This window comes from Xyrauchen texanus, chromosome 50 (assembly GCF_025860055.1).
Source record: "Xyrauchen texanus isolate HMW12.3.18 chromosome 50, RBS_HiC_50CHRs, whole genome shotgun sequence".
NCBI classification, from domain to species: domain Eukaryota; kingdom Metazoa; phylum Chordata; class Actinopteri; order Cypriniformes; family Catostomidae; genus Xyrauchen; species Xyrauchen texanus.
Genome location: NC_068325.1, coordinates 18,856,250 through 18,872,828, shown reverse-complemented (window position 1 = coordinate 18,872,828; position 16,579 = coordinate 18,856,250). Strand labels below are relative to the sequence as shown.

General features: G+C 39.3%; 2 protein-coding genes across 2 annotated transcripts in view; both read right to left on the bottom strand.

Annotated features, from left to right (window-relative positions):
- Positions 1 to 576: 576 nt before the first annotated feature.
- Positions 577 to 2,393, bottom strand: LOC127640918 (mid1-interacting protein 1-B-like). Its single transcript, XM_052123631.1, has 2 exons — positions 2,287 to 2,393; positions 577 to 1,958 (listed from the first exon to the last, which is right to left on the bottom strand). The coding sequence occupies exon 2, from the start codon at positions 1,661 to 1,663 to the stop codon at positions 1,223 to 1,225; it is 441 nt and encodes a 146-aa protein (XP_051979591.1). The 5' UTR covers positions 1,664 to 1,958; positions 2,287 to 2,393; the 3' UTR covers positions 577 to 1,222.
- A 3,140-nt stretch (positions 2,394 to 5,533) lies between these two features.
- The window catches only part of tspan7b (tetraspanin 7b), a 32,872-nt gene continuing 21,826 nt past the window's right edge, over positions 5,534 to 16,579 (bottom strand). The window contains exons 5-8 of the mRNA XM_052124526.1: positions 14,720 to 14,875; positions 14,550 to 14,633; positions 10,968 to 11,050; positions 5,534 to 8,723 (exon numbers count right to left, since the gene is read on the bottom strand). Of these exons, the coding sequence (XP_051980486.1) occupies positions 10,982 to 11,050; positions 14,550 to 14,633; positions 14,720 to 14,875 (309 nt within the window). The 3' untranslated portion in view covers positions 5,534 to 8,723; positions 10,968 to 10,981. The remainder of the gene's footprint in view (positions 8,724 to 10,967; positions 11,051 to 14,549; positions 14,634 to 14,719; positions 14,876 to 16,579) is intronic.

The following is a 16,579-nucleotide window of genomic DNA, read 5'->3' as shown; positions in this document are numbered from 1 at the left end:
TAAGTAGTGGGAATTGGGGAGAAAAGGGGGATATATATATATATATATAAATATATAAAAGGTAAACCTTACTAGTCATTTCTTTTTTCAGTGGATACCTCCGAGTATTAAACAAGTGTGGGCAGCTTAAATACATCCGTCATTTGGTGCAGCTCTAGCAGTGACTATGAATCTGAAAAATGCACTGCAGGTGCTGGGCTCTTTCAGATTGCCAGGTCTTAATATAACTGATTGTGCCTGATCGCCTTTGCACATCTCAGCAGCAGATGTGCTTTGCGTGCCAACACATGCTACTGTTTGCTGAGCAGGATAAGGCAGCCGGCATACTGAAGCCTCCACCATACAAACTTTAGTTCCATATTTACAGAAGAGCATATGGACACTTAGGTTAAGCATTAAATTGGGAAAATCTGATTCAACATAAGCATTAAAACATCTGGTAATTTCCAAAGGACGTACCAAAAGCAAATGATTCATCATTGATCCCAACATACGCATTTTGACATCAGGATATTTTGCAAGAACATCCCACAAACAACTGATTCATTATCATGCTGAGAGGGTTCAATCGGTACTCAATCATCTACACTCTACAGTAAAGAGTCACGCCAACGGCATTGCATTTACAAAATGTTTATTTGCTGACCCAACTTTATGTTACAAAAAACACACGACACAATTCTCATGTTTTCTTAGACAATCTTAGAGAATTACCAACAGCTATTCTGACGTAATCTCCTGGAATCAGTCAACATTCTATTTAGAACAAATAGAATCATCATTAGATTCCGCATCATTGGTCATGACATCATAAAGGACCAACAGCTCGTAGAATCTCTGTGACTTTACCGCTAAATTGTGCGATTGAACTCAAAATTTGTAATTTTATCGGTTACCCTATAGCCTCAAATTGTTATAATCTACATTAACAGAGCTCTCAAAAATATCATACCGCCCGTAAAATGTATACTGCATATCTTTTTTTATTATTTAACTTGTTTGCTTTTTTAAATAAACTGTGTTTAATTTCAGGGTAGAGTAGCCAGAATGTGCAAACAATATATCAACAGATTTCAGCAAGGGAATTAAGGGCGACAAGTGAAAGTCTTTTTTTCCGATCCAGGAAAATTAAGTTGCGCGGAAGCCACTAGGGGGAGCCCATTTGGCCTCAACCCCGGATGCCCCCTTTCGCGAACTTTTCACGATTAAACTCTGAGTCATTTCAATTCCCGCAGCCACCGATTCCGATTTCCTGCTTGTACCTGTTCGTTAAAGTGTTCGCTTTGCGCGTGAGCTTCCCCAGTACCGTGTGCAATCCATTAAGATGGAAGTGAAACAGCTTTTCCAAGTTTTCATCGTCCGGTTCGATGTGGGACATCTCCAGGGCCGCAGTGACTCCGAGTTTGTCCTTACGCAGCTCGTCGGCTTGAAGGATACCCCATTCGATATCGTTCCTGATCGACTTGAGGAGCGCATACGAGCCGTACATGTCTCCATCCTGGTAGGAGTTCACCTCCTTTTCCTCCTCCTGGTCCAATGGGACATCCCTCAACAAGCTTGGCACCATAACCGTCTGGTCCATGTTATTCACAGCACCTATAAACCGGTTCATAGCATTGTAGAGAGAGTTTTTTTGGTTGTAAGAATCGCAGATCTGCATCATCTTCGCTGTTGGAGAATGGATCAATGCCCTTTAGGAAATGCTGGCCTGGAGAACTTCAACTCAATGTCTAATAATACGCAGTAGGTGTTTTCAAGTTGTTCTTGGGCTGGACGGTCCAGAGATAAGGAACGGAGGGTTTATCCCAGCAATGACTCGTATCCAAACAGTGCTCAAATCCTTTGTGCGGTTCAGTTGGGTGAGTTTCTGGAAGCGCAGGTGGATTTAAAGCAAAGGCGTGGCTTACACACGTCAATCAAACGCTCAGCATAATCAGGTTGTAACTGGATAATGTGACCTGAAATAACACAGATGTGGGAATAGATTAGAGAGGATGCACACACTAAAATATTATCAAAATATTACTGTAAGCATGACAAATGAGATTAGAAAATAAATTAAATTGAAAGAATAAGATGACTATTTTTCCATAATAAATTATAACATTCACAAAAATGATTAAGGCACGAAATGTTACATCGTCTTAAGTATTTAGTTAAAGTAAACTGGATTCAAATATGCACTGCATCAAATGTGCATCACTTCCTACCACTCGGAGTTCCTATTGGAAAAGCCGGCCAGCGAACTAAACCTCAACCAAATAAATTACGCTTTCAAATACTAACCTTTGCTGATATGTTTCCTCCCTTAAACCCGAAAGAGTCCGGCAAAGTCCAAGGGAACCGTGACCGGTGAAATGTCGGCGGAAGAGACTGGACAGTGGGTGTGGCCGCATGCAGAGCGATGGAACTTATAAATATTCATGAGACAACGCATCAGCCCACTACCACTCAGCCGCTCTCGTCCAATCAGATTCCAGTTGCTGAATGTAACTGGAAGGCTCGCGCCTAGAAGCAGCCAATCAGAGGGCAGGAAATCCGGCCGCAGTACAGGGTCAAAGACACGACGACAGTGTGCGTGAGGGAGCTATCGGATCAGAGTGATAGAAATACCGTTTTAAATACTTTTAAAAACGCAGATTATACGTATTTTTTTTAAATCATTTTATGTGTTAAATGATGTGTTAGCATACTTGGAGTGCCAAAAAGATTTACTGAATTAGTCTCCCCCTCTTTCCTTCCCTTGAAAGTGGAAGACAAACGTTTGCAGAACATTAACTGTTTGATTTTAACTCACGTTGGGTTCAGATCAATGACCCAAACAACGAAATACTTCATAATTTAGATTATAGTTTTGTTTTTATGGTGTATTCTGATTCATTAGCAATCTTGAAGTCTTACACTTTCATTAGTTGTCAAACAATTGAGGTGAATAACATATGTACATGTATGTTTGTATATGTAAATATTTAAAGAAGATAACATTTCTAAATGAGACCCTAAAATATTATGTAACATCCTTTAACTTTAAAAGTGCAAAGGTAAATTCTGACATGTGCATGCAAAGCCAGTGTTGATACTTGGGATCATGCAAATGCACCTTTTCATGCAAATTTGTACAAATAATGAGACTTTAACATGTACCATTGTGTAGTTTTATCCTATTATATAACAAAATATCATAGCAAGTGGAATTTATTTTATTTTACTTTGTTCTATTATATAAAATACTGACAACATTTCTCCCAAATTCCAAATAAATATATTGTCATTTAGAGCATTTATTTGCAGAAAATGACAACTGGTCAAAATAAAATAAAGATGCCGTGTATTCAGACCTCGAATAATGCAAAGAAAACAAAGATGAATCTGCCCGATTCCAGCCTTGCTGAAGCACCCCCAGAACATCATTTCACAGTGGGTGCGAGACACTGTGGCTTGAAGGCCTCTCCAGGTCTCCGTCAAACCATTAGATGACCAGGTGGAGGATCGGTGATGATCTGGAGGTGCTTCAGCAAGGCCGGAATCGGGCAGATTCGTCTTTGTCAAGGACGCATGAATCAAACCACGTTCAAGGTTATCCTGGAAGAAAACGTGCTTCTTTCGGCTCTGACAATGTTCCCCAACTCCGAGGATTGAACAATGCTCCAATGTCACGCAGCCAGATCAATCAAGGTGCGGATGGAGGACCACCAGATCAAGACCCTGTCATGGCCAGCACAATCTCCAGAACTGATCCCCATTGAAAACCTCTGGAATGTGATCAAGAGGAATATGGATCGCCACAAGCCATCAAACAAAGCCGAGATGCTTGAATTTTTGCACCAGGAGTGGCATAAAGTCACCCGACAGCGATGTGAAAGACTGGTAGAGAGCATGCCAAGACACATGAAAGCTGTGATTGAAAATCAGGATTATTCCAGCAAATATTGATAAGATAAAACATTATTGTGATGTTTAAAATGAACATGAACTTGCTTTATTTGCATTATTCGAGATCTGAAAACACTGCATCTTTGTTATTTTGACCAGTTGTCATTTTCTGCAAATAAATGCTCTAAATGACAATATTTTTATTTGGGATTTGAGAGAAATGTTGTCAGTATTTTATATAATAGAACAAAAATGTTAACTTTACTCAAACACAAACATATAAAGAGTAAATCCAGAGAAGTGGATCATTTTGCAGTGGTCTCTTCATTTCTTCCAGAGCTGTATGTCAGGAGTTTGTGGCCACGTTACGTTTTTCAACAACATCATGATGCCATCTAGTGATGTTTTGGGGGAATCAGTGCAACAATTTTCCCAGGCCATTCAATTTAATTTACTTACATGTAATTAAAACAGTATTTCATTAATTCAGACAAATGTACACATATGTTTACAGTTATCCCTGATGTTGTTTTAATCCAAGTCAAGTACAATATACATAAATCTACGAGTTCAATCAGTTTCTCTGTGCTTGTTTGAGTCCATTCTCATTGAGTCCATTTGTATACTTAAGTTGAATTAACAAGCGAATTTGCCAAATCAACTCAAAAACAAGTTGAATGGACTAATATCGATGTCAGTTAACAGTGAACCTTCATGGTAAAATCTTTGATACTGAGAAATGTAAATTACTTTGAATCTAAACACACAATGGTCAAGTCTACATTACATAAATCAAACAGTTTTTTAATAGTTTGACCTGTTGTCTCTCAAGACTTATTTACTTGAAAATTCCCTTTCTTCTGCAGAACACAAACGAAGATTTTTAAAAGAATATTTCAGCTCTGTAGGTCCAAACAATGTAAGTGAATGGTGACCAGAACGTTGAAGAAACATAAAGGCAGCATAAAAGTAATCCAGTGGTTTAATCCATGTCTTCTGAAGTGATATGATAGGTGTGGGTGAGAAACAGTTCAACATTTAAGTCTTTTAACTATAAATCTCCATTTTCACTTTCACATTCTAAAAGTGAAAGTGGAGATTTACAATGAAAAATGATTTAAATATTGAACTGTTTCTCACCCAAAGTGATTGCATCGCTTCAGAAGACAGATGTACCCACTGGAGTTGTATGGGTTACTTTTATGCTGCCTTTGATTTTTGGAGGTTAAAAGTTCTGGTCACCATTCACTTACATTGTATGGACCTACAGAGCTGAAATATTCTTTTAAAAAAATCTTCATTTTGTCCTGCACAAGAAAGAAAGTCACATTTGGTATGGCATGAGGGTGAATAAATGAAGAGAGAATTTTCATTTTGGGGTGAACTGCCCCTTTAAAAAGAAAATGTTTTATATCAATGTTACTTGAGTCAAACTCTATGGAAAAATGTGAAGAATTAACATTTGTAGTGCAACGAGTTTCCATAAAATTAAGTTCAGTGAACTTGTTCGGGCTTATAATGCATACAAAAAAAATTATAACTTCTTTAATCACTATTTTATCAATTCTGCATGACTAATTAGGGTACAATGGGACCCTTAATGACATTTCTTCAGGACACAAAAGGTATAAAGATTGAAATAATAAATGTCTTTTTATTGAATATTGATGGAGCAACAAAGACAAAGCAGAAACTGGCAACGACAAAGAACCATTTTATTCATAGAGATCACGGTTGTTCACAATATCAACATACATTTGTTGGCATGCTAGCTGGTGATGCATTTGAAAAAGTTTTATTTCATTATACAAAGTACCGTTTATTATTACTCCGCTCGTCTATCTTGAGATGTGTAATTCATCACGTGTGTTCAGACTAACACTGAATGATCCATTTAACACAAGGGGCAGCTGCAGAAATGATTGTTTAAAATATTAATATAATAATACTAAGTCTATATGATAATAAAGTTATATGATAATAAGAAAACCATACAAAATATACATTCAATTAGAAAAAGAAACCATGCACACGGACACGTTTAAATGTGAATTTGTTACCAGTACCTCACAGAACAATTCATTTGAATGGAAAGCAGTATTTATAACACATATCTAAGATAAAATGATAATAAATAAATGACAGAGCTCTCTAAAGATTGGCTCTTGGGATTGAAATCAGGGGTCCAACAATTTCAGGCATTCAAAATAGTGAACCGACAAAACACGTTGCAAAATAAACGAACTTTCTGTGTCGATTCTCCAGAAAATCTTTGATTTATGTGTGTTACACTTTATTCACAGCCATAAATGAAAGTGTCCCATCTTATTTCACGTGCATATTTCCATTTGTCTATAATCCAGTTATTACATTGTAGTTGGTAATAAATTACAAGACAATTTGCAATAAAAATAAAGCTCTTTTACAGACCAGATTTGACGAAAGGTAAAACGTTTCTTGAAGATCTAACGGCTGTTAAACGACTTTGATTAAAAGGGTCTGTTTTTGTTGTTTTTTAGTTTTTTACAATATACCATCCTTTCTTAGAAATATTATTTCTCATACCAAAAATCTCATTATCTTCTCATGCAGACATTCACCCACCGTGGCAAGATAAAATATGTGAACCCTTTGGAATGGCCTGAATTTCTGTATAAAATTGTGGTTTGATCTTCATCTTTGTTACAAGAATGAACAAACACAATCAGTTTTAACTAATAACACACATATTATTGTATTGTGCTTGTACATATTGAATACGTCTTTCAAACATTCACAGTGAAGGTTGGAAAAAGTATGTAAACCCCATATGCCAACGATGTCAACAAAAGCTAATTAGAGTCAGGAGTTGGCAAACCTGGCATCCGATTAAAGAAACGAGATCTGAGGTGTGGGTTAGAGCTACTTTGATTTATAAAAAGCACTCAAACATTTTGACATTTGATGAGATCTCAGAAGACCTACGATCAAGAATTGTTGCTTAGTATAAAACTGGAAAGGGTTGAGATATTCATCTGTCCACAGTTTGACAAACTGTCTATAAATGGGGATGATTTAGTACTATAGGTACTCTCACTAGAAGTGGCCGTCCAGCCAAGTTGGCTCAAAGGGACACCGCAGAATACTCAATGAGGTCAAAAATAACCCTAGAGTGACTGCTAAAGACTTGAAGGTTTCACTGGAACTGGTTAACATCTCTGTTCGTGAGTCTACTTTATGTTAAACATGAAACCAGTATGGTGTCCATGGCAGGACATCAGGAAGGAAGCTGCCACTTTCCAACAAAAACATCGCTGCATGCCTAAAGTTTGCCAAAGACCACACTGGCACTCCACAACGCTACTGGGAAAATGTTTTGTGGACTGATGAAACTAAAGTTTAATTGTTTGGGAAGAACACGCAGCACTACGTATGGTGTAAAAGAGCACCGCATACCAACATGATTTGGGACCCTTGCTATCATCGAGGGTTCACTTACTTTTTCCACAGCACTTTGAGTGTTTAATGGGATGTTTTCAATAAAGACATGAATGATTATAACCGTCTCTGTTGTTAGCTTCAGCACTACAGTGTGTGTTTGTCTATACTTGAGACTTTAATTGAAATTGTATGACCAATTAATGCAGAAAACCAGCAAATTCCAAAGGGTTCACATATTTATTCTTGGCACTATGTTTATTGATATAACTGGAAATAATGCCTGCTCCCTGAACTGTAAAGTGTGAATACCATAAATGCTAAAAGAGACTACACAAAAGAGAAAATGCAGTGTGTCGACAGTCCACGAGAGAGATACGATGTAAAATTGTCACTACAACCCAAAGACTGAGAAATACAATCGCCAATTAAACAGAGTTTAGGTAGTAGTCCGAACTGTACACCAAAAAGTATCGTTAGCCTCAGGGCTTCACTTTAGTGTAAACGTCGACAAATTGTGTACAGACATTGACGTATGTGGCAGAAGGCAGTTTGCTTTTGACGGTCACGAACACGGCAGAATTGACCGTTTTTGCGTAACTTTACCAAGAATCAAGTTCAACAAGACTTTCAACCTGGTATTGCGAAGAAAAACGAAATTTAAGGAGACAAAAAAAAAATTTCATTGCCAAAGATTTTACAACAGCAACAACTTTTTATTTTTGTTCTTTTTTTTTAATTGATTTCCTCTCCAAAAAAGCAGCACACAAGTAAGAAATGTGCATTGAAGTGACTTTCTAGGGGTTAATTAACACGGCGGTTTATCGGCCCACAGCACTGAAAACATTGTGCGAAACGACAAAACCACAGCCAATAGAACATTTAATGTGTAATGTACAACTGTTAAGAGCTGGATTTTGGACCAGTGAGAATTCACCGTGACTGGGGCTGCCAAATTCAATACGACAAAATTTGAACCCCAAGCCTTTGCGCATTGTTTGTTGCTATCGCGGCTGGTTAAATACAAAAACATCTTGAAAAAGCACTGGACAAAAACCAATCGATACCGAGTCATCGTTGCGATTGCGGCTGGTTTGGACACACAAATAAAAATGCAGTTGATTTTAGTTCTAGTCTATGGCGTGAGATGGTCTCTGCATGCAAGCCTTTGTACAGAGTAAAATACAGACACAGAAGTGCCTCAAAAACCATTTCCGTTTCCCAGTCTGGCGTTAAAGTTAAGAAAAGAGAGGCTTCGGTCATGACACAACCGCACAATTAAGGAATGATGCACAAGCGATAGAAGCCTGGAAAGACAGCCTGAAAGATAAAGAGAGAATAAAAAGAGACATAAAGGAGGAGGAGAAAAAAATGGAGTGTGCTAGCATTTTTGGGTTGCTTTCCCTTTCCAAGGTGTCGTACGTCGTCTATACCTGTAAAGGAGGGGAAAAGGATTAGAGAGTGTGTGCACCGTATATTCAATATCAAAGATTAACAAGGTAATGCTGCATTCAATTCTGTCACGTAAAGTCCAATTTACAAGCGTGGAAGTCGTAATTACGATTCGGGACTGGTTTATCTAAATGTACTGTATATATTGTGCAAGTTTGGGTATTTTTACATGTACATTTACATTTATGCATTTGGCAGATGCTTTTATCCAAAGCGACTTACAGTGCACTTATTACAGGGACAATCCCCCGGAGCAACCTGGAGTTAAGTGCCTTGCTCAAGGACACAATGGTGGTGACTGTGGGGATCGAACCAGCAACCTTCTGATAAACAGTTATGTGCTTTAGCCCACAACGCCACCACCACTCCAATATTTAACAGCAGTGCTTTCATTGGCGTGCTGTGTTTTAGGCAAAACCCCTTAAAAGCTTCTCAAAAGTTGTCTTACATTGTAGCACGGAAGTGTACAAGCATTTCGATTATTTTTTAACATAGTTATTCATGTACCACAAGACAAAACACATGGGAGCCTTCCACAGGGAACCTTAATGCATACTATGTATTCTATCAGACAATATCACCTTTCTTTAATGGCGAAAGAAACAAGATTCAGGAGCTTCACAACTCCCAAAACATGAAAGTCTCTTCAAGTAATGTTCGTCAATAACTGTATTTTTTGGGAGTCTGGGTAGCTCAGTGGTAAAGACGCTGACTAACACCCCTGGAGTCTTGAGTTTGAATCCAGGGCGTGCTGAGTGACTCCAGCCAGGTCTCCTAAGCAACCAAATTGGCCAGGTCTCCTAAGCAACCAAATTGGCCTGGTTGCTAGGGAGGGTAGAGTCACATGGGGTAACCTCCTCGTGGTCGCTATAATGTGGTTCTCGCTCTCGGTGGGGCGTGTGGAGAGTTGTGCGTGGATGCAGCGGAGAATAGCGTGAAGCCTCTACACGCGCTATGTCTCCACGGTAACGCGCTCAACAAGCCACGTGATAAGATGCGCGGATTGGCGGTCTCAGACGCGGAGGCAACGGAGATTCGTCCTCCGCCGCCCGGTTTGAGGCGAGTCACTACGCCACCACGAGGACTTAGAGCGCATTGGGTATTGAGCACTCCAAATTGGAGAGAATCTTTTTTATTTTACTCGTATCCAACAAGGTCTGCTATTCTAAAAACCTATTGCAAATTCCCGAGGGAACCAGAGGCAAATCAGCCTTCCGGCTTGGACTAAACACTGACGTCATGACCGGACAGCTCTATCCCAGTTTGCTCAATAAAACATTGTGGAAAGTCTGGGCTTAGCGAAAATCCAGTGTTTCCAAAGGGTAATTACGAAACTGTGATGGCGTTCACGTGCGTTCCTCTCGTAGATGCAATCATTCCGACATGACTTGAAAGCAGCATAATATTCACAGTCATTCATAGGTGTGTGTCAGGCTGAGAAATGAAGTTGTCTAAGGTGTTAAAGAGACATGAAGTCAGCTGGGTAATAACAGAGAGATTTTATGTGATGCAAACGGCGTTACTTGTCACCTTCAGCAGTGCTGTCAAACGCCGCCGCGGGTTTGATAATTGGTGTGTGTGTGTGTAAAAGTGCTGCCTTCGTTTTCACAGGCACAAAACACATTAGGACATGAAACATTCCACACAAGTACATGAACACAGAAGCTACACTAAATCAACTACATGCGTCTTTGTCTTCCGAAATGTCTCAGACTGCAATACGTATCATAACGCATGTACTCTTAGCATCCTCGGTGTTTCCACAAGGGGTGGTATAGTGGTCATTAGGGTAAACTGTCTTCTTCTATGGTCAGTTTTCTGTCTGGTCAACTACCATCATGGCAGAGCAACAGTTGGAAGAGAATCGTGCGGAAAAAGTATCGTTACGAAATAGTTCCATCTAATTAAAAGAGGATTTTTTGTGCTTATTTGAGTATGCGTCATTAGCTTAGCAACATGCTAACATCAATCTCTATGATGATCAGATGCGAGCGTCGAGCCTCTTGCACGCTTCAAGTGAAGAATGCTATTTTTGTGCCGCATGTTAGTGTCAGTTTCTTAAATTGAGCCATGTTTCAAATCAGTTGCTTAGGAGGTACGATTTTGGTTAGAATGTCCCATAAGAAGGGAACGGCCAGTGTAGACAATAGATATCGAGGCAGCTCACTAAGGTTTGAAAAAACAGCTTGTGTTTGGGAGTGTGTGTGTGTGTTTGTGTCACTCACCTGTGCCCACGCCGCTACACCATCTCGTACTGATTGGCAGTGATGAATCGTGACAGACAGCAAGCCAGCAGCATCCCGATCAACTGAAACACACACACATATCGCTGTTATCATGGTAAACTGTATTTTGCAGACGAGAGCTTTTTATCTCTTGGTGTAATTGCTAGTTAAATTAAATTGTGATAGTCGTTACTGTTGGATGCTCTCTCGGGTTCACCGTTTGTTCTCTTTGCAGGCTGAAATTCTAGTTATAATCATAATGAATGTTTACTGATTCTCATTTCACTCAGCTGAAGGAATTCCACATCCGCAGAAAGCACACACACACACACACACACACACACACACACACACACACACACACACACACACACACACTACTGGATTAGATGTATTATCAGGGCAACGTCTCCATGATATGCCATTGATCAAGACTGAAAAGGACTTAAAGGAATATTCTGGGTTTAATACAAGTTAAGCTCCATCGACAGCATTCGTGGCAATCGAGGTTACAGTGGGACACTTACAATGGAAGTGAATCGGGCCAAATTTTGGTGGGTTTAAAGGGAGACGTGTGAAGTTTATAAATGTATAAAAGCACCTGCATTAATGACTGTTAAAACATGTCTATTATTTGAGTTGTAAATTGTTTAAATCAATGTTTGTAATTTATTTTTTAAGAAAACAAGTCGAAAATAATTGTTATGGTAATCAACATTATGCCGGCGATTGAGCTTAACCTCCGTTGAACCTGGAATATTCCTTTAAATTTCAGGTTGTTTCTCAACAAAACACATCAAATGCTTCAGAAGACTTGGCATATGCACAAAATCGCATTAACTACTTTTATGATATTTTTGGGTCCTTTAAGCTCAAAAGCTCTTCCAAATTACACTGCCATAGGTCTTAGATCAATTCTAACAAAGCATCGGATGCATCGTTCACAGAGAAGGCAATTCCAGAATCCATTGCGTTGCAATCGGTGAAAAATATCCACCCAAAATGCCGTATGAACTACGAAGTGAGGGAAATGTTTACTAGATATCTACTCATATTTAATTCACTGGCAAGTGTCCATAAAAATTGCTCCATTTAATTAAATATGTACTATTTTGCCAATATTTGTGTGTCTGTGCATTTTTATCCAGATTCAAATTCAATGTTGTTAGCTTAGAGTGCAGTCCCCACTCGCCTCGTGGACGGCGGCCGTTCACCGCGTCCGGGCAGCGGCGCTCCCCTGGGTGGACGGCAGTGTCGAGGACTCCACGACGGGCATCCCTCCTCCTTCCCGGATTTCGGCACCAGTGTTTAAAGAAGTTTGATGGAAAGGAGGATGCGAAAACCGGCTTGGCGATATAAATAATAGTTTTAATGATAAACTTAAAAAGACACAAAACACACACACGACGGACATGTCCGTAAACGATCTCTCTCCCGTCGCACCACGGTCTGCCATCGACCTTTTCTCTCTCTGAGGCTTAATTAGCCTGATAAGGGATCGAGTGTGTATTATCACAACCCAGCCCGCCCTCCGCCCTGCCACATACATCTTGCGCAATACTTCATCAGTATGGTACGCACGGACTGTCTGCGTGCAACTTAGATTTTGGGCTATCCACTTGAGTGTGCGTGAGATGGAACTGCACACAGAAAACCGAAGTATACCCTAGTCTTAAGAAGGCAGCTGCCTATGTAGACAATAAAGGCTGCTCGCTAGTTTTAAGAGCTGAGCTTGTGTCTCTTGGTTGTGAAGATTTGTTTATCCCCATAAACTCTATGGATCCAACAGCGAGTCAAAAGGGGGGGGGGGGAAAAAGTCTACGCTTAAAACGTTAAAGTCTCCGTATACATAAGTCAGGCATACGATTAATCGTTTGAAAGCTTAGATCACTTTTTAATTTATGCGACATTAACAAAATAAGGCCTCAAAAAAATTCCGATGAGAATTAGCACCCCCTAGAGGTAAAGGGGTAGAAATATTTATGTGAATATAAAAGTCTTTCACATAGCACATAAATGGACAAGTCATATATCAATTAAAAGCTCTCGTTCTCAGGAATGTGACTGTATGGGTACTTTTGTTGCCCTCATACTACAGTTTGAAAGATTTGCAAAAGAATCACAAAGTGAAATATGATTTAAGTCAACAAATACAAACGTTTACGCTCCGATAACTTCTTCTGTAACTCCCAAATAATTAAAAACCTTAATACCTACTTTTACCTTAGAAAGTGAGCCAATGTTTCTTGTCTGTAAGCTTGCTTGAATGAATAATCCAATGTTATATCTTAGACGTCCAGAACCAAAATATGCCATAAAGGAGAAAAAATCATTAGAAAAATATTTTTTGACTATTGATGATAAAATCAATAGCAAAGGAGAAGATCTCGGCTTTCTAATGGCACCCAGATTGAGCTTCTAGTCCACTCAGAGGCCGAGATACTCAATGAAAAAACAAGGGTGGTGCGTGTACTGAAAATTAGACTGAATGTCTATGGACGAGCTCAAGTCTTTGAAATGTAATAAGACTTTACAGTATAAGGTAGAGTGAACAGAACCAGAATTAAATGTTTAAAAATGTAACAAAAAAATTCATCATACGATTATAAACATAAACAATATTATTTATGAATAATTGGAGTCTTTTTTTGTTTTATTTGGGGGGATTTCTGAAAAATTCGACCATTTTTTTTGCAATTAGTCCACAGTATGTATATATATATATTTTTTGTGTGTGTGCATAAATCATGCATAAACCACATGGAATATTTCTACTTTTATAAATTAATTTGTCAGCCCACAGGACAAATAAAAAAAAACTACTAAGCAATTAGATGACAAAAAAAAGGAAAACCCACTCACAAAAGCATTACAAAACAGCAAGGCTGATTACTAGGTTTTGAAACAGAACTGTAATGTGTTTCGGAGAGGTAAAATTGTTCCTACCCATTAGACCCATTAGTGCAGAGAGGAAAAGAGAGATAGAGATATGCATAATAGTCCCGAGGCAAAGAAGTGTATTAGTGTGTGCTCCGCTGAGTCGGCTGTGAGTGACAGGGTGGCTGATTGTGTTTGAAACGGGCACATTCGCCAGCAAACCCCAGTTGTGCCACACACTCAGCTCCCGCGCCACTGCGTGCATGTGTATCTGTGTGTGTTTACTAAATGAGTGCTGGGAAAACACAGACAGCCCGGGTCGCTGTTCACCGCAAGGTTGTCATGGCAGCACGGCTCTTGTTTTAGCCATCACACAAATGCACACACAGCGGTAAAGAGTGACTCATTTCTATGACTTCCATCGCTACACCTGTGTGAGAAAACACCAGCCAGCTGCTCAGTGTTTCGGTAGAAATAGAAAACAGGTTTCAGTACATTTTATTTAGCAAACAGTAACGTCAGAAGTGACTTTTCGACTCGCAAGCTTAGGAAAAGGATTCCTGCTCAAGTCTTAAGTATCACTTAAAGGGGTCATATTTAGGAAAATGGGTTATGCAACAAAGGGAGCATTGCACAATTTTGGGAGTGCCAGTTTCAACCAAACAAACCTTCGGAAAAAACGTTTCTATTTCTCTTCTTTCCTACCTGCGAGAATGCGATGCCAAATGTAACTCCAGCGATAATGCCCATGTTAGTCTCAATAAAGGACGTCACTAGTTTGTAGCAGCCCTGAGAAATGAAAAACACATTTTGAATAGATGGAAATAAAAACAGCAAGCATGTGTGTTTGTGCGATGTGTGTGTGTGTGTGTTACCTGTTGGTGGACTTTAGTGACTGCTATGGTGGTGTTTCTCAAGTCTGAGATGTTGCAGTCAGAAATGTTGGCACAGCAGCTGGGTGGAATTCCGTTGGCAGGGAAATAAACGCTGGAGAACCAGCTAGTGTAGTTCAGAACACCACAACAACGCAACTAAGGACAAAGAGAGTACGTTATTTTTGCAAGGTCTGATAAGCTTTTTACTGAAAATGTCATACAACTGAATAGCACGATATTTGGTAAAATGTGCTTATAAAGTGGTAAAACAAATTAACAAGATATTATATTTATATGGTCTGTATAGCATTTTTATTTGATGTTTTTCTTTAAAAGGTACATGGCGAGGGGGACTGGGTAGCTCAGTGTGTAAAGACACCGACTACCACACCTGGAGTCGCCAGTTCGAATCCAGGGCGTGCTGAGTGACTCCAGCCAGGTCTCCTAAGCAACCAAATTGGCCCGGTTGCTATGGAGGGTAGAGTCACATGGGGTAACCTCCTCGTGGTTGCTATAATGTGTTCACTCGCGGTGGGGAACGTGGTGAGTTGTGCGTGGATGCCACGGAGAATAGGGTGAAGCCTCCACACACGTTATGTTGCCGCGGTAACGCGCTCAACAAGCTACGTGATAAGAGGCGCGGACTGAAGGACTCAGACGCGGAGTCACTACGCCACCACGAGGCGATGCATCCACATCATGCGATCGTATACTTAGTTTTTATGCACATTTTGGAGATTGTATTCGAATCGTTGTGTTTACAAACAGCATTTTTTATGCAATATTCCAACATTTGCATAGAAACACATGGACTCTTGGTATAGCTAAAAAAAAAAATATTTTGTAAAAAGCATTTTTGACCAGGTAGAGGTAAATCTTCATTTTTAAATACCACATTAGTTTTTCGTACGGGAACCAAACTTTTTGACTTTGTCAAGACTATGAAAATAAACATTATTATTATAATTTTTTCCAGATTTTTAGAAGAAACTAAATTACGAGTTATAGCCATTTTTATAAAATGTTTACATCTTTTGCGTTCCCGGTTTAATTTTGTCCCGGGCATCAACTGTGTCTTTATACGTGATATTAAGCATATATTTTCAAGCATTTATGAATTCAATATTTCTTAAAAATACTTTACTTACATTTAGCGTCCCATACTCTAACATACAGATGTTGAGTAGTTGCACTCTATAGATGTTTTGATGTTGTTTGGTTGGAAAACAATTGATTTGGTTGCGTAGATTTTGACTGCTGCAGTAAAGAGTAATTAATTCATATCGAAGTTCATGTGTAATTCATGTGTCTGTTCATGAGATGTTCGTGAGTAGCGCTCAAATATTGCGCACCGCGTGAAGGCTAAAAATAGCCATGAGTGTGTGTGTAAACAGAGAAGCGCCATTCACTGACACACTGGAGCTGCGCATGTATTTTATATATTTATTTATTAAACAGCCTTTTGTGATTCACAGAGCTATCACACGTCTTCAAGTGGATTTGAATAAAATGCACGAGTCATGTGAACTACTTTAATTCGTTTTTACGGTTCTTTTATATAATTTTTTGAGCTTGACATTAGCGAACATGACTAAAACAGAATAGAGTTTGGATCGGGCTCGTCAGACCGATACCCAACCCGTCTAAAAGCTTCAGTATTAGAGCCGAAACCAATCCAGGTATCGGATTGGTGCATCCCTAGTTAATAGCAGGCCACATGTCATATGGACACCATTGTTCACTACCCAATCAAGTCCCACCCTACATTTCTCTTTCACTTTGCATAAGATACATTGCATTAAATAGACTTCTGGGTCTCTCGAAAACCATTGTCAGTGATTTTTCGTAAATTCTTTGTTT

Bases quoted from the DNA above. Each gene is read 5' to 3' on its own strand.
- LOC127640918 (XM_052123631.1), bottom strand. From the start codon at position 1,663: ATGATGCAGATCTGCGATTCTTACAACCAAAAAAACTCTCTCTACAAT.